This window comes from Salmo trutta, chromosome 3, assembly GCF_901001165.1.
Source record: "Salmo trutta chromosome 3, fSalTru1.1, whole genome shotgun sequence".
Taxonomy (NCBI): Eukaryota; Metazoa; Chordata; class Actinopteri; order Salmoniformes; family Salmonidae; genus Salmo; species Salmo trutta.
The window spans coordinates 70,528,991-70,547,864 of record NC_042959.1 but is presented as its reverse complement, the minus strand read 5'-3'; the positions used below and the strand labels follow the sequence as shown (position 1 = coordinate 70,547,864).

General features: G+C 43.0%; 1 protein-coding gene across 1 annotated transcript; it reads right to left on the bottom strand.

The window, feature by feature from the left end:
- Positions 1–278: 278 nt before the first annotated feature.
- Positions 279–18,371, bottom strand: LOC115186523 (toll-like receptor 12). Its single transcript, XM_029746142.1, has 13 exons — positions 16,501–18,371; positions 16,083–16,305; positions 9,451–9,586; positions 8,695–9,353; positions 7,267–7,483; positions 6,943–7,110; positions 6,544–6,849; positions 5,638–5,898; positions 3,772–3,960; positions 3,067–3,489; positions 2,701–2,909; positions 1,523–1,640; positions 279–1,313 (listed from the first exon to the last, which is right to left on the bottom strand). Exons 2-13 carry the CDS (start codon positions 16,289–16,291, stop codon positions 1,290–1,292), a joined length of 2,919 nt encoding a protein of 972 aa, XP_029602002.1. The 5' UTR covers positions 16,292–16,305; positions 16,501–18,371; the 3' UTR covers positions 279–1,289.
- Positions 18,372–18,874: the final 503 nt, after the last annotated feature.

Below are 18,874 nucleotides of genomic sequence, written 5' to 3'. Positions count from 1 at the left end.
TCTTGATTCAAATCTAACATCAGTGTTATAAAGTCAGATTTACTGTGAGTGTAGTTACGCGAGTCTCTCATTCTGACCAGAGTCAAAGGGTAGCAAATTATTCCCACCCTCTAGCATGAGTGGCATCTCCTCTCCTAGTCAAACTATATCTAACATTAACCTCACAACTAATGAGACACCGAGGAGTCTGAATCCAACTCCACTGAGTGAGGGGTTTGATGTGACATCATGCACGTATACATTCATGCTCACACACTCACAGGAAATGCACAGTTTAATTCCATTGCAGTTGAATGTCAGTTTAATAATTGAGCAAACAGAGCGATGAGGATATAACTACAAAAGCATTTGTCCAACACTACTCTATTATCTTATGTATTTGAAAATGAAACACACACACACAGGGCTTTGCCTGAAGGTTTAGACTATTCCAAATCTTAAAAAGTCCCCCATTTATTCATGCAAAGCTGTAGAAATGCATCATCAGCATGATTAGTCAGCAGCTATCACACAAACCGGAATGGCTTATTAACCCTCATCTCTCAGCCTGTAGCAATGGATGTCTCTAGTGATGACAAGACACACTGTCCTTCTGCGGCAGAGGGTTAGAACGAACAGGCCCTGGTACTTACTGAGGAGAGGGCAGGTAGATAGCATACACCACTTTCAAACACACACACAGACAAGCACTCTTGCAAGCATGCACACACCTCCATATTTTAGTTAGTATAGCTGAGACAGCAGCTATACTATGTGGGTCTCTGTTTTAGATGGGAGGAGTGTTGCCCTATAAAATCACACTGCATCAATGAGTTACAGAGTGCAACATGTATTAAAACAAATGGTTATATACTGGAAACAATATCTAACCAATTGAAATGTGTTCTTTCCATGGGAGAATGTTTAGCTTATTAATGTTGTCTTTGTGCTGAAATACACACAGCACAGATCTAAGAACAGTTAATTGAACAATCAGTGAATGAAAGAAAGGAGACAAAGGAAAGGTAGCCTAGCGTTTAAGAGCATTGGGGGTTCGAATCCCAGAGCCGACTAAGTGAAACATATGCCGATGTGCCATAGAGCAAGGCACTTAACCCTCTAAGTCACTCTGGATAAGAGTGTCTGATAAATGCAAATGCAGGAAGGCAAAGAAATCAGCGTCAAAATATTATGCAAAAAAAAAATCCAGAAAGGAGTCCCTTGACGTCACCCTTATCTGAGATCAGTAGCGAACACTCTCTCTCTCTAAACGTAGACTGTAGAACATCGTGGGGAACATCCAGATGTCTTCAGGATGCTTCCGGAGGATCATGCTGCAAAATGAACGTAGAATGAAAGGACATTTGAAAACACATACAGTATGTTGTACTGTAACAGTACTAGGGTCAGGTTGATCGTCTGTGTAACTGAGTTACTAAGTTACTCATTACAGTGGACTGGTTACACTTCAGATAGAAATAGATTACTTTCATGAGAACAGCAGGACAAATGGTGCAATGTCTGATCTGACCCCTTCTCTCACCAGTTCGTCTGCGTCTCTCTCTGCGATGTTTCTTCGTAAACGCTCCCAGAACGTTACCCTCTCATCCTCATCCTGGGGCCAGTCCAGGTAGGTCCGGGTTCTGGCCAGCTTAGCCAGCCTGCAACACAAACACCCAGTACATCATATCACTACTGTTCATATTGTTACTGTTCATATCATTTTTGGTCATATCATTACTGTTCATATATTTACTGTTAATATAACTACTGTTCATATAACTACAGTTCATATCATTACTGTTCATATATTTACTGTTCATATCATTTCTGTTCATATCATTACTGTTCATATATTTACTGTTCATATAACTACTGTTCATATAACTACAGTTCATATCATTACTGTTCATATATTTACTGTTCATATCATTTCTGTTCATATCATTACTGTTCATATATTTACTGTTCATATAACTACTGTTCATATAACTACTGTTCATATAACTACTGTTCATATAACTACTGTTCATATAACTACAGTTCATATCATTACTGTTCATATATTTACTGTTAATATAACTACTGTTCATATAACTACAGTTCATATCATTACTGTTCATATATTTACTGTTCATATCATTTCTGTTCATATCATTACTGTTCATATATTTACTGTTCATATAACTACTGTTCATATAACTACTGTTCATATAACTACAGTTCATATTGTTACTGTTCATATATTTACTGTTCATATCACTACTGTTCATATATTTACTGTTCATATAATTTCTGTTTATATAATTTCTGTTCATATCGTTACTGTTCATATCATTTCTGTTCATATCATTTCTGTTCATATCACTACTGTTCATATCATTTCTGTTCATATCATTTCTGTTCATATCATTTCTGTTCATATCACTACTGTTCATATCACTACTGTTCATATCACTACTGTTCATATCATTTCTGTTCATATCATTTCTGTTCATATCACTACTGTTCATATCAATACTGTTCATATCACTACTGTTCATATCATTTCTGTTCATATCACTACTGTTTATATAATTTTTGTTCATATCACTACTGTTCATATCACTACTGTTTATATAATTTCTGTTCATATCACTACTGTTCATCTCACTACTGTTCATATACAATGTATTCCATTCTAAGTTCAGTCCATTCAGGAGATGAGTTGGTGTGTGTTACCTGTGGAAGGCGGACAGCTCGAAGGGGGAGATGTGTTCTAGGAAGATGAGGATGAGTCTGTGGCTGTGCTCAGACAACAGGCGGTGTGTAGCCACTCTCATCTCCAGGCCACACCAGTCACTCCTCAGGTAGCGTCTTGTCAACACACACACCGTCCTCCTGCTGCAGTAGATGTTCTCAGCGATGTTATCCACGATGCCCTTCCCTACCTGGGACAGGACACAACAGGCTGGGTGCTGTTTATCAATCTAATCTAATGTATTTGTGGTTGTACTTTGTACCATTATAGCACCATATTCTCCATTCTCACACACACTTGCATGTCCAAGCGCGCGAGCGCGCACACACAAACACACACACACACACCTCAAAGTCTCGGTGGTGCAGACACAGTCGTAGTCGTGGCTCCCCCTCCTCCTCTAGCATCGGGGCCATCTCTCCCAGTACCCACGCCTCGTCACGACTGCTGAACGACACAAACGCATCATACCTCACCTCTTCCTCCTTCTCCTCTCCCTCCTCCCCCTCTCCCCCCATCCTCCTCTTCCTCCTCCACCACCTCTTCCCCACACGTCGCTCCACCCATCCTCTCAGACGAAAGAATAGAACGACACAGGGCCAGCGGAGGAAGCGGTATCCTAGCGCCAAGCACAGGAGGGTGCATACAGTGGCTGTTGTGGAGACATAGGACAGGAAGTCGTCTTCGGTCTGGCAGAGGCGCTCCATGGTGGACAGGAAGTTGAGTCGTTGGTAGTGCCAGATGCACTGCTGTTGCTGCAGGAGCACCACCTGAATCCATAATCAATCATTAATCATCTGTAATCAATATACTGTATCAACCCTAGTCAACACCACCTCATAGTCAATGATCAAAACTATATCAATTGTCTGTTGTTGAATGATTATAATCAATATCATTTGCTGTTCACAGCACCCGTTAAAGACCAGAAATCATCAAACATAAATACATGATACCTGGTAAAAACCTGTTACCTGTTATTGATCAACAATAATCAATATGTTATCAGCAGTCAGCAGATCAGAGCTTTAGTTGGACCTGACTTGTTCTACCTGTGTTTTACGAGAGTTGTCGGCCCAGTCCAGAAGCCAGCCGTTGGAGCAGTCACAGCGGAAGTCGACCTGGTCAAAGACCAGCGTGGAGAGAGACAGCAGGGGAATGAAGACCCCCTCCAACAGGATCAGAGGGCTCTCACTGTACAGCCTCAACACACGTAGAGACACCAGGTCTGTAAACATGGACTGGAGAGAGGGAAAGAAAGAGGGAGAGGGAGGAAAAGAGAGAGGGAGAGAAAGAGAGGGGATGAAAGAAAGAGAAGGAGAGAAAGAGAGAGACACAGTAATGAGAAGGAGAGAGAGGGAGATACAGTAATGACAATGTTAGGGAGGGAGAGAAAGACAGGGAGATAGAGATATAGTAATGAGAAAGAGAAAGAGACAGAGAGAGATCTTAAGTCAAATATTTACTGTTTGCTGATGATCTGGTGCTTCTGTCCCCAACCAAGGAGGGCCTACAGCAGCACCTAGATCTTCTGCACAGATTCTGCCAGACCTGGGCCCTGACAGTAAATCTCAGTAAGACAAAAATGATGGTGTTCCAAAAAAGGTCCAGTCGCCAGGTCCACAAAAACAAATTCCATCTAGACACTGTTGCCCTAGAGCACACAAAAAAATGATACCTTCCTCGGCCTAAACATCAGCGCCACAGGTAACTTCCACAAAGCTGTGAACGATCTGAGAAACAAGGCAAGAAGGGCCTTCTACGCCATCAAAAGGAATATAAAATTCGAACATCCCAATTATGAACTTGCTTTAAAATACTTAAATCAGTTATAGAACCCATTGCCCTTTATGGTTGTGAAGTCTGGGGTCCGCTCACCAACCAAGAATTCACAAAATGGGATAAACACCAAATTGAGACTCTGCATGCAGAATTCTGCAAAAACATCCTCTGTGTACAACGTAAAACATCAAATAATGCATGCAGAGCAGAATTAGGCCGATACCCGCTAGTGATTAAAATCCAGAAAAGATATGTTAAATTCCATAACAATCTAAAAGGAAGTGATTCCCAAACCTTCCATAACAAAGCAATCACCTACAGAGAGATTAACCTGGAGAAGAGACCCCTAAGCAAGCTGGTCCTGGGGCTCTGTTCACAAACACAAACAGACCCCACAGAGCCCCAGGACAGCAACACAAGTATACCCAACCAAATCATGAGAAAACAAAAAGATAATTACTTGATACATTGGAAAGAATGTACCAAAAAACTGGAATGCTATTTGGCCCTAAACAGAGAGTACACAGTGTCAGAATACCTGACCACTGTGATTGAACCAAAATTAAGGAAAGCTTTGACTATGTACAGACTCAGTGAGCATAGCCTTGCTATTGAGAGGTCGCCATAGGCAGACCTGCTTCTCAAGAGGAGACATTGCCCACAGTGCGCCATCACAGCAGCAAGATTTGTGAACTGTTTCCACAAGAAAAGGGGTTGTACAACCCATATTTATGTTGATTTATTTTCCCTTTTGTTCTTTAACTATTTGTACATCGTTATAACCCTGTATATAGACATAATATGACATTTGAAATGTCTCTATTTCTTTGAAACTTTTGTGAGTGTAATGTTTAATGTTCTTTTTTATTGTTTATTTCACTTTGTTTATTATCTATTTCACTTGCTTTGGCAATGCAAACATATGTTTCCCATGCCAAAAAAGCCCTTTGAATTTAATTGAATTGAGAGCGAGCGAGATACAGTAATGTGGAAGACAGCATTGGCAGTAACACGTGATGCCATCACTAGAAGGATCTAAGGGCTCTCAATGTGAAGGTAGAGACACCAGGCTCATTATCAGTAGGCATGAAACTAAAAGTGGTTGGAAAAACGATGGACCAATAGCTAGTTAGTACCCTGGTGAGGAAGTTGAGACGACAGTTGATCAGCACTAGGCTCCTGAGCTCCGTCAGGTTCCTGAAGGTAACACTGGGGTCTGTGTGGTTGGAGAAGTTCAGGTTGGTCAGTTTGAGCCTCTTCAGCTTTCGTAGCTGGTTGATGGTGGTGTAGGGGGTGGCAAACTTCTCAGGGTTGGCTGAGAACTCAAACGACTCCAGGTTGAGGAAGTAGGGGGCCAGGAAAAGGTTTTTGCAGTCAAATGTTGTCCCCTTGCCCACCTATTTACAGAATATTTGTATTACTAAGATTACAGGAAAATTACTGGTAGCTAGCCAGATCAGTGTCTGCTGCAGCCAAGTCCTAAAGCACAACATTGTTGAGGCATGACAATAACATGAATTGGCAGTAGCAGAAACTTCTGACTAGCTACCAGTATGATTCATTTTCCTGTACAAGATCTGCTGATTGGCTATAAAGCAGTGTTCTTCAATCCTGGTCCTGTGAAACCACAGCTTGATATAAGTTGATCAGGTGAACCAACCCACTGGGCACAGACATCATTTGGTTGAGTTGTCAACTAATGTGAATTGAACATGAAATCAACAACAAATGTCACCATGTCATTAGATTTAGGTTAAAAGTTTGGTGAAGAAAATACTAAATGTTCTTAGGCTAATGACTTTTTGCAAATCCAATCAGTTTTCTACTTTGATTCATCGTCATCACATAGATTTTTTGTTGTTGCTTGAAATGATGTGGAAAGAACATTGATTCAATTAGTTTTTGCCCAGTGGGAAGTGTGTTAGTACTGGAGGATGGAGCAAAAGCCTGCACACCTTTACTTCCGCCAGGACCATGGTTGAAGATTACTGCTAGATATCACATTGAGATACAACACAGAGTAACTCCTCATCCTGGCCCACCTTCAGCTCTCGGACCATGGGGAACATGTTGTTGTCACAGTCAGAGGACTGGATCATCTTCCCTCTGAGTTCCAGGACCATGGGGAACTCAGGAGCAGGAACATGGCCTACGGTGAGGTAGGTTCCTGGGCCTGTGTCGATGAGGAGGTGCTGGAGCTTGGTGGGGAAGCCCAGGAACAGCATGTTGAGGTAGAGCTGGTAGATAATGTCTATCTCTCCCAGGCTGAGGTCTTGGAGTCGATGCTGTCTACGGAACACCCCATCAGCGATGCCCCCCGAGATCTTGTTCCCTTCCAGGAGGAGAACCTACAGTCACATCATCAATAATTGATTACCAAAATCTGTTTCCCCTCCAAACATATAGCAGCTACCACATCAACACAAATACCCTGATCTGACCTCTAGAGCAGGCAGACCCTCAAAGTCGTCTTTTCCCAGCAGGGAGATTTTGTTGTGGGTGAGGTCGAGGACGCGGAGGAGCGGCATCCCCTGGAGAGCCCGGTGGGCCAGGGAGGAGATATGGTTCTCACTCAGATCCAAACGCTCCAGCAGGGGCATACAGGAGAACTGAGAATGATCATGACAACCATCATACTCATCGCCATACTGATTTTATATAGCATCATACAAATATCTCAAGTCAAATACATTTGTCAGCAAAGTTATTGTATCTCAGTTAGTTGAGGTATAGACATTAAACAGAAGTGACACAGACTGACTGACCTGATCAGTGGTGATCTCAGTGAGGTGGTTGCCATGGAGAATGAGGGAGGTGAGGTTCCACACCCTCCCTCCCCCTGCAGAGCAGAACGAGGCGTTGGTCAGCTTGGTCAGGACCATCATCAGACCCTGTATCTGACCGGTACCAGTCCAGAACCCCAGGTCCATACCAGACAGATCCTCAGAAGTCACAGACAGCTGCCTCAGACCAGGACCACACCTACAGAGTCAGGGTTAGCAGGGTTAGCATATAGCAATGCAAATTGTCTGGGTAGCAATTTGATTAGATGCTCAGGAGTCTTATGGCTTGGGGGGTAGAAGCTGTTTAGAAGCCTCTTGGACCTAGACTTGGCACTCTGGTACCGCTTGCCGTGTGGTAGCAGAGAGAACAGTCTATGACTAGGGTGGCTGGAGTCTTTGACAATGTTTAGGGCATTCCTCTGGTATAGAGGTCCTGGATGGCAGGAAGCTTAGCCCCAGTGAGGTACTGGGCCGTACTCTCTACCCTCTGTAATGCTTTGCGGTTGGAGGCCGAGCAGTTGCCATACCAGGCAGTGATGCAACAAGTCAGGATTTTCTCGATGGTGCAGCTGTAGAACCTTTAGAGGTTCTGAGGACCCATGCCAAATCTTTTCAGTCTCCTGAGGGGGAATAGGTTTTGTCGTGCCCTCTTCACAGCTGTCTTGGTGTGCTTGGACCATATTCGTTTATTGGTGATGTGGACAAAAGTGTCTGCTAAATGGCATACATTATTGTATTATTATATATTACAACTGCTTGGTTACCAGTCTGTATATGCTTGTTATTCTATGATTATATATGACAACTGCTTGGTTACCAGTCTGTTTATGCTTGTTATTCTATGATTATATATGACAACTGCTTGGTTACCAGTCTGTTTATGCTTGTTATTCTATGATTATATATTACAACTGCTTGGTTACCAGTCTGTATATGCTTGTTATTCTATGATTATATATGACAACTGCTTGGTTACCAGTCTGTTTATGCTTGTTATTCTATGATTATATATAACAACTGCTTGGTTACCAGTCTGTATATGCTTGTTATTCCATGATTATATATGACAACTGCTTGGTTACCAGTCTGTTTATGCTTGTTATTCCATGATTATATATGACAACTGCTTGGTTACCAGTCTGTTTATGCTTTATCCAAGTCCTTTGAGTCTGATGAGTCAGATCAGAAACCAGGCCCCCAGAAAACCATAGACTAGAGCCGGGGTACCCAACTCCACGAAGTCCGGAGCCTGCTGCTTCCTGTTCTACCTGATCATTAATTACACACACCTGGTGTCCCAGTTCTAAATCAGTCCCTGATTAGAGGGGAACAATGAATACAATTCAGTGGTACTGGCTTTGAGGTTCAGAGTTGAGTTTGAGGGGACTTGACCATTCTAAAGCGACTCACCTCTTCATGACCTCTGCAGTGAAGGCTGTGATCAGGGCCAGGTGCAGATCCAAGGACTCTACTCCATGTTTTACTACCAGAGTACACAGGTCAGACAGGCTGGGGGTGAACTGTCTCAAGGTGTAACTGGACAGGTAGAGCCTGTTAACCCTCCCCATGCCAGACCCCCACAGCTGGCCCACCCAGACATCCACCATAGACAGGGACAGACTGGACAGGTTCTGGAACACAGACAGAGAATTCGGCTCTACTCTCCGCACCGGGTTTCCACTCAGATCCAGGATCCGGATCCTGGACAGGAGCACCGTGGGCCACGGATTGGATCCAGAGCAGCCTCTGTTCTGGATGGAGCTGACCATGCTGCCGGGCAGCTCCAGGGTCTCTAGTTTCTCCATCCCAGGGGAGAGGAGACAGAACAGTTCCCCCAGGTCTCTCACTCCAGCCCGGTCCACCCTCAGGCTCCTCACCCGTACCAGGGGATCCAGCAGAGCAGGGGAGGCCAGGGCCAGACTCATCCCAGCCAGGGTGAGCTCCTCCAGGCTAGACAGGCCCTGGAACACCCCTGGCTCCAGAGTGACGTTCACTCCGCCCCAGGAGGAGGAGACGAGGATGTGAAGGAACCTTAGTTTGGGCAGACCAGCGAAGGCCCCTGAGGTCACCTGTGAAAAAAGGGGATACACACACATCTAGGATTAAAAATATGCTCTGAACCAATGCATAACAGCTATACATGTGTGAACACACACACAAGTGTACCTTTGCCAGGTGTGAGCCATCCAAATAGAGGTGCTCCAGGAGGGGAATGTGAGAGAAGGAGTCTGCAGGCAGGGAGGAGGCGGAGTGAAGGATACAAAGAGAACGCACATCAGGAAACACCTCCTCCAGCCCAGACCTGAGATAAAGAAAGATAAGATTAGTGATTGATTCTTATATATATATATATATATATATACACACAGTACCAGTCTAAAGTTTGAACACACCTACTCATTCAAGGGTTTTTCTTTATTTTTACTATTTTCTTCATTGTCGTAATGAACACGATGGGAGACAGAGAGCTGGTTTCAAGCGCAGGGCGCAGCAGGTGTTTATTGTAAAGGACCACAGGAGGAGGCAGGTAGCTGGGTCCAGGGGCAGGCAGATGGTCATACACAGGAGGAGGCAGGTAGCTGGGTCCAGGGGCAGGCAGAAGGTCATACACAGGGGGTCCAAAAGGGCAACAGTACAGGCATGGAGAAGGCTAATGACGTAGTACGGGAGATCAGGCCTACAGTACAAGCAGGGAATAGGCTAAAAGGTGTCGTTTGTGAGGATGGCCAAAACTATGGTACACAGGAGGACTAATACGGAAAAACCAGAGCTCCGAATAGAAAAGTGTATCAAAACCAACAATACCTCACAATGATGGGGTGCAAAGAACTGAACTAAATAATGTGTGTAAATGACATACAGGTGTGTGAACAGGTGATCAGAGTTCAGGTGATTGGGATCTGGAGAGTGAGCCGCTTTCAGGGGATCTAAGTGTTTGAGAGTGTGAGTTGGAAACAGACGTTACAATTGTAGAATAATAGTGAAGACATCAAAACTATGAAATAACACATATGGAATCATGTCGTAACCAAAAAAATGTTAAACAAATCAAAATATATTTTATATTTGAGATTCTTCAAAGTAGCCACCCTTTGCCTTGATGACAGATTTGCACACTCTTGGCATTCTCTCAACCAGCTTCACCTGGAATGCTTTTCCAACAGTATTGAAGGAGTTCCCACATATGCTGAACACTTGTTGGCTGCTTTTTCTTCACTCTGTGGTCCAACTCATCCCAAACAATCTCAATTGGGTTGAGGTCAGGTGATTGTGGAGGCCAGGTCATCTGAGTCAGCACTCTCCTTCTTGGTCAAATAGCCCTTGAACATCCTGGAGGTGTGTTGGGTCATTGTCCTGTTGAAAAACAAATGATAGTCCCACTAAGCCCAAACCAGATGGGATGGTGTATCGCTGCAGAATGCTGTGGTAGCCATGCTGGTTAAGTGTGCCTTGAATTCGAAATAAATCACCGACAGTGTCACCATCAAAGCACCCCCACACCATCACACCTCCTCCTCCATGCTTCACGGTGGGAACCACACATGTGGAGATCATCCGTTCACCTACTCTGCGTCTCACAAAGACATGGCGGTTGGAACCAAAAATCTCAAATTTAGACTCATCAGACCAAAGGACAGATTTCTGCCGGTCGAATGTCCATTGCTCGTGTTTCTTGGCCCAAGCAAGTCGCTTCTTATTATTGGTGTCCTGTAGTAGTGGTTTCTTTGCAGCAAGCCTGATTCACACAGTTTCCTCTGAACAGTTGATGTTGAGATGAGTCTGTTACTTGAACTCCGTGAAGCATTATTTGGGCTTTCATTTCTGAGGCTGGTAACTCTAATGAACTTATCCTCTGCAGCAGAGGTAACTCTGGGTCTTCCTTACCTGTGGTGGTCCTCATGAGGGTCAGTTTCCTCATAGCGCTTGATGGTTTTTGTGACTGCACTTGAAGAAACTTTCAAAACTTTTGACATTTTCTGGATCGACTGACCTTCATCTCTTAAAGTAATAATGGACTGTTGTTTCTCTTTGCTTATTGAGCTGTTCTTACTATAATATGGGCTATCTTCTGTATACCATCCCTACCTTGTCAACCAACACGATTGATTGGCTCAAACGGATTAAGGAAAGAAATTCCGCAAATTAACTTTTAACAAGGCACACCTGTTAATTGAAATGCATTCCAGGTGACTACCTCATGAAGCTGGTTGAGAGAATGCAAAGAGTGCGCAAAGCTGTCATCAAGTCAAACGGTGGCTACTTTGAAGAATCTTAAATATAAAATATATTTGGATTTGTTTAACACTTTTTTGGTTACTGCATGATTCCATGTGTTATTTCATAGTTTGGATGTCTTCACTATAATTCCACTATGTAGAAAATTTTAAAAACAAAGAAAACCACTTGAATGAGAAGGTGTGTCCAAACTTTGACTTGCACTAATATACACTGCTCAAAAAAATAAAGGGAACACTTAAACAACACAATGTAACTCCAAGTCAATCACACTTCTGTGAAATCAAACTGTCCACTTAGGAAGCAACACTGATTGACAATACATTTCACATGCTGTTGTGCAAATGGAATAGACAACAGGTGGAAATTATAGGCAATTAGCAAGACACCCCCAATAAAGGAGTGGTTCTGCAGGTGGGGACCACAGACCACTTCTCAGTTCCTATGCTTCCTGGCTGATGTTTTGGTCACTTTTGAATGCTGGCGGTACTTTCACTCTAGTGGTAGCATGAGACTACAACAGTCTACAACCCACACAAGTGGCTCAGGTAGTGCAGCTCATCCAGGATGGCACATCAATGCGAGCTGTGGCAAGAAGGTTTGCTGTGTCTGTCAGCGTAGTGTCCAGAGCATGGAGGCGCTACCAGGAGACAGGCCAGTACATCAGGAGACGTGGAGGAGGCCGTAGGATGGCAACAACCCAGCAGTAGGACCGCTACCTCCGCCTTTGTGCAAGGAGGAGCAGGAGAAGCACTGCCAGAGCCCTGCAAAATGTCCTCCAGCAGGCCACAAATGTGCATATGTCTGCTCAAACGGTCAGAAACAGACTCCATGAGGGTGGTATGAGGGCCCGACGTCCACAGGTGGGGGTTGTGCTTACAGCCCAACACCGTGCAGGACGTTTGGCATTTGCCAGAGAACACCAAGATTGGCAAATTCGCCACCGGCGCCCTGTGCTCTTCACAGATGAAAGCAGGTTCACACTGAGCACGTGTGACAGACGTGACAGAGTCTGGGACGCCGTGGAGAACGTTCTGCTGCCTGCAACATCCTCCAGCATGACCAGTTTGGTGGTGGGTCAGTCATGGTGTGGGGTGGCATTTCTTTGGGGGGCAGCACAGCCCTCCATGTGCTCGCCAGAAGTAGCCTGACTGCCATTAGGTACCGAGATGAGATCCTCAGACCCCTTGTGAGACCATATGCTGGTGCGGTTGGCCCTGGGTTCCTCCTAATGCAAGACAATGCTAGACCTCATGTGGCTGGAGTGTGTCAGCAGTTCCTGCAAGAGGAAGGCATTGATGCTATGGACTGGCCCGCCCATTCCCCAGACCTGAATCCAATTGAGCACATCTGGGACATCATGTCTCGCTCCATCCACCAACGCCACGTTGCACCACAGACTGTCCAGGAGTTGGCGGATGCTTTAGTCCAGGTCTGGGAGGAGATCCCTCAGGAGACCATCCGCCACCTCATCAGGAGCATGCCCAGGCGTTGTAGGGAGGTCATACAGGCACGTGGAGGCCACACCCACTACTGAGCCTCATTTTGACTTGTTTTAAGGACATTACATCAAAGTTAGATCAGCCTGTAGTGTGGTTTTCCACTTTAATTTTGAGTGTGACTCCAAATCCAGACCTCCATGGGTTGATAAATTGGATTTCCATTGATTATTTTTGTGTGATTTTGTTGTCAGCACATTCAACTATGTAAAGAAAAAAGTATTTAATAAGATTATTTCTTTCATTCAGATCTAGGATGTGTTGTTTAAGTGTTCCCTTTATTTTTTTGAGCAGTATATATATATATATATATATATATATATATATATATATATATATATATGTATATATATATATACACATACATACATACATAACATACATACATACATATATATATACACACACACACACACACACACACACACACACACACACACACACAGTGCCTTGCGAAAGTATTCGGCCCCCTTGAACTTTTCGACCTTTTGCCACATTTCAGGCTTCAAACATAAAGCTGTAATTTTTTGTGAAGAATCAACAACAAGTGGGACACAATTATGAAGTGGAACAAAATGTATTGGATATTTCAAACTTTTTTAACAAATAAAAAACGGAAAAATTGGCTGTGCAAAATTATTCAGCCCCTTTACTTTCAGTGCAGCAAACTCTCTCCAGAAGTTCAGTGAGGATCTCTGAATGATCCAATGTTGACCTAAATGACTAATGATGATAAATAGAATCCACCTGTGTGTAATCAAGTCTCCATATAAATGCACCTGCTCTGTGAGAGTCTCAGAGGTCCGTTTAAAGCGCAGAGAGCATCATGAAGAACAAGGAACACACCAGGCAGGTCCGAGATACTGTTGTGGAGAAGTTTAAAGCCGGATTTGGATACAAAAAGATTTCCCAAGCTTTAAACATCCCAAGGAGCACTGTGCAAGCGATAATATTGAAATGGAAGGAGTATCAGACCACTGCAAATCTACGAAGACCTGGCCGTCCCTCTAAACTTTCAACTCATACAAGGAGAAGACTGATCAGAGATGCAGCCAAGAGGCCCATGATCACTCTGGATGAACTGCAGAGATCTACAGCTGAGGTGGGAGACTCTGTCCATAGGACAACAATCAGTCGTATACTGCACAAATCTGGCCTTTATGGAAGAGTGGCAAGAAGAAAGCCATTTCTTAAAGATATCCATAAAAAGTGTCGTTTAAAGTTTGCCACTAGCCACCTGGGAGACACACCAAACATGTGGAAGAAGGTGCTCTGGTCAGATGAAACCAAAATCAAACTTTTTGGCAACAATGCAAAACGTTATGTTTGGCGTAAAAGCAACACAGCTCATCACCCTGAACCTACCATCCCCACTGTCAAACATGGTGGGGGCAGCATCATGGCTTGGGCCTGCTTTTCTTCAGCAGGGGCAGGGAAGATGGTTAAAATTGATGGGAAGATGGATGGAGCCAAATACAGGACCATTCTGGAAGAAAACCTGATGGAGTCTGCAAAAGACCTGAGACTGGGACGGAGATTTGTCTTCCAACAAGACAATGATCCAAAACATAAAGCAAAATCTACAATGGAATGGTTCACAAATAAACATATCCAGGAGTTAGAATGGCCAAGTCAAAGTCCAGACCTGAATCCAATCGAGAATCTGTGGAAAGAACTGAAAACTGCTGTTCACAAACGCTCTCCATCCAACCTCACTGAGCTCGAGCTGTTTTGCAAGGAGGAATGGGCAAAAATGTCAGTCTCTCGATGTGCAAAACTGATAGAGACATACCCCAAGCGACTTACAGCTGTAATCGCAGCAAAAGGTGGCGCTACAAAGTATTAACTTAAGGGGGCTGAATAATTTTGCACGCCCAATTTTTCAGTTTTTTATTTGTTAAAAAAGTTTGAAATATCCAATACATTTCGTTCCACTTCATGATTGTGTCCCACTTGTTGTTGATTCTTCACAAAAAATTACAGTTTTATCTCTTTATGTTTGAAGCCTGAAATGTGGCAAAAGGTCGAAAAGTTCAAGGGGGCCGAATACTTTCGCAAGGCACTGTATATGGGCCTTTTCAGGACAGGTCTGTCTGTTTGCCCACAGAGCATATCTGACTACAAACTATAGACTGTATGAGGATGTAATATTGTATAGTGCTGATCTCTCTTCTATTGTCCTGGTTGTATGTAACCTACCTGCGGTCAGTGATCTCTGTTCTATTGTCCTGGTTGTATGTAACCAACCTGCGGTCAGTGATCTCTGTTCTATTGTCCTGGTTGTATGTAACCTACCTGCGGTCAGTGATCTCTGTTCTATTGTCCTGGTTGTATGTAACCAACCTGAGGTCAGTGATCTCTGTTCTATTGTCCTGGTTGTATGTAACCAACCTGAGGTCAGTGATCTCTGTTCTATTGTCCTGGTTGTATGTAACCTACCTGAGGTCAGTGATCTCTGTTCTATTGTCCTGGTTGTATGTAACCAACCTGAGGTCAGTGATCTCTGTTCTATTGTCCTGGTTGTATGTAACCTACCTGAGGTCAGTGATCTCTGTTCTATTGTCCTGGTTGTATGTAACCTACCTGAGGTCAGTGATCTCTGTTCTATTGTCCTGGTTGTATGTAACCAACCTGAGGTCAGTGATCTCTGTTCTATTGTCCTGGTTGTATGTAACCTACCTGAGGTCAGTGATCTCTGTTCTATTGTCCTGGTTGCATGTAACCTACCTGAGGTCAGTGATCTCTGTTCTATTGTCCTGGTTGTATGTAACCTACCTGAGGTCAGTGATCTCTGTTCTATTGTCCTGGTTGTATGTAACCAACCTGAGGTCAGTGATCTCTGTTCTATTGTCCTGGTTGCATGTAACCAACCTGAGGTCAGTGATCTCTGTTCTATTGTCCTGGTTGTATGTAACCTACCTGAGGTCAGTGATCTCTGTTCTATTGTCCTGGTTGTATGTAACCTACCTGAGGTCAGTGATCTCTGTTCTATTGTCCTGGTTGTATGTAACCTACCTGAGGTCAGTGATCTCTGTTCTATTGTCCTGGTTGTATGTAACCTACCTGAGGTCAGTGATCGCTGTGCACTCAGCATAGGGTCCCAGGCCAGGCTTAAGGGAACACTGAATTAACCCTCCGATGTCTTTCTGTGCATACATATCCTCCTCATAGCAGTCACAGTGACGCCTGATCACCCCCTCTGCTCCGTCACACACACACAAGAGCAGCAGCACACTGATACCGGGCCTCCACACCCAAAACACAAACGTCATTCTTGGTGTTAGACCTAAATGAAACACAGAACGTTTATGTTACAGCACACTTTTTATTAGAACTACATGGCATACAGTAATTACATGATCCTTATAACAAACACCTAATTAACAATAATTAAATATCAAGTACATACCAGCTGATAGGAAACTAAACTGGACTATACAAGTGAAGAATAGGACAGTCAAAGTGAAATAGGACTGCTCACCTCAGTGTTCCGTGTTTAAAAACTGTCTTCCTTTGCCAGACCTCTGTGCTTCTATGGAGGGAGAGATCTGTACTTCTGCTTACAATACTTCTGTCGACACCTAGACAGCAAGTCTGGTGCAGAATACTAGAGAACAACCTTTAAATATGTCTTGAGAAAAGGGAAGTGAAAACAGTCTTTATTTTAAACCTGCACAACAACTTTATCAGTAGTCAGATAGAGGTTCTCTGTTGCTGTGAAGTGCTGAAGGTGAATTACCAGGCCTGTAACAGACAGAACAGCAATACTTTTCATTCTCACCTCTTATCAGTTGGCATGAAGCTGACATTTTGGACACAACAACACGACAACTGTTCTTCAGAAGGTCAAAGCTTCATTTATTAGGTTGCTTTTATCACAATCGTACCATATTACATTTGCACATTTAAAGCACACAAAGTGGAGTTTTGAAAGATGCTGCTGTAAGCCCACGTGGTTCAACTTGAATGTCCAGTCAATCAATCTTTTAGTGGATATGGGCTTGTCAATCATCAGTTTTACACAGTTACCATCATGTAAACATAGGGCATCAGTAAGACTTTATTTTACAGCCCTGCTTCATCTGGTATCTACCAGGTATTTACTATGAAACTATGGTAACAAGTCATACTTTCTGGTACTAAATACCTGGTAAATACAGGACTGTAAAGACCAGTTGAACCACAACATCCAGCTGTTTTCTTTCCTGGAGATAATCCTTATCTTAAGTGCCATGAGCATGTTGCTTCATAATAACTGTTGCAACATCACCAAAAGTAAAGATGTTTTAGTGTTTTCAATACATTCCCTCTTTATCCAAAAGGATGGATGCATGGTCAACATATTACATTGTCTCCAAAGCAAGTTAATGTGCCTTTTGACATTTCTAAAATCCTCTATTTTATTTGAAATAGAATATATCATTCAAATGTTTTGTAAGAGTGTGGTGTTTTAGTGCACTATTTCCAACCTGTTGAACATTGACATGAAAATAAAGACCTGCATCACCATCACATCACATTCACTCCTCCTCCTCAGTACTTCAGTCACTTTGTAAATCTATCCTTTAATGACTTTTAAAGAGCAGGTCTCACAAACAAAAATAAACTTATTCATAAATAACTTAACAGAAATGATTGACATGAATGAAAGCTACCAACACTACACACGGCCAGTGAAAGGGTTAACTCGGCAGTGCACGATGCATAGTGTAATCTACAGAGGAAACACACTCCTCTTTATGAAACAGAGTGTTACACCACTGTTTTAGGCTAGCGATCCTGGGTGGTTTGGTTTCCTATGTGCTTGGGGACAGTAAGAGGTTAGGCGAGGGGTTGATTTGGCATTGGCCATTGAGAGACAAGTTCTAGTCCCCTCCCACTAGCTATGTTAAGACTGCTGGACGGGTCTCTGTTTCCTCAGTACCACTGGCCTGCTAGTCTCTCTCTCTACTCCCATCAACAACTTCACATATCCCTCTGAAATTAATGCCTGAGGTGTGTGTGTGTGTGTAATACATTACTCATTCAGACTTTGAAATGGAAAATAGCATAAGATTAAAGAAATTAATAGATTGTGTGTGTGTGTGTGTGTGTGTGTGTGTGTGTGTGTGTGTGTGTTTGGACATCTTTCACAAATGCTATTTCTAGGGGGTTTAAGGTTAAGGTTAGATTTAGAATTAAATTCAGGGTTAGGAGCTAGGTTAAGTTTTGTGGTTAGGAGATAGGTTTAAGGATTAACGTTAGGGTACAGGATTTTGAATGGGTTAGTTATACAAGGTTAGATATACAAGACTGTGTGTGTGTGTGTGTGTGTGTGTGTGTGTGTGTGTGTGTGTGTGTATGTATATATATATATATCTCCCCGTTGAAAAGTTTGGGGTCACTTAGAAATGTCCTTGTTTTTGAAAGAAAAGTTCATTTTCTGTCCATTAAAATATCAAATTGATTAGAAATACAGTGTAGACATTGTTAATGTTGTAAATGACTGCTGTAGATGGAAACGGCTGATTTTTAATGGAATATCTACAAAGGCGAACAGAGGCCCATTATCAGCAACCATCACTCCTGTGTTAGCTAATTCAATTTTAAAAGGCTAATTAATCATTAAAAAACCCTTTTGCAATTATGATAGCACAGTTGAAAACTGTTGTACTGATTAAAGAAGCAATAAAACTGGCCTTCTTTAGACTACTTGAGTATCTGGGGCATCAGCATTTGTGGGTTCGATTACCGGCTCAAAATGGCCAGAAAAAAAAGCGCTTTCTTCTGAAACTCATCAGTCTATTCTTGTTCTGAGAAATACATTTACATTTTAGTCATTTAGCAGACGCTCTTATCCAGAGCGACTTACAGTA

What these genes read in the sequence shown, in the direction of transcription:
- LOC115186523 (XM_029746142.1), bottom strand. Translation starts at nt 16,291, where the DNA reads ATGACGTTTGTGTTTTGGGTGTGGAGGCCCGGTATCAGTGTGCTGCTG. An exon ending in CTGAGATCACCACTGATCAG is followed by an intron (nt 7,111 to 7,266) that starts GTCAGTCAGTCT and finishes GATCATTCTCAG; the next exon opens with TTCTCCTGTATGCCCCTGCT. An exon ending in AGGGTCTGCCTGCTCTAGAG is followed by an intron (nt 6,850 to 6,942) that starts GTCAGATCAGGG and finishes ATGTGACTGTAG; the next exon opens with GTTCTCCTCCTGGAAGGGAA.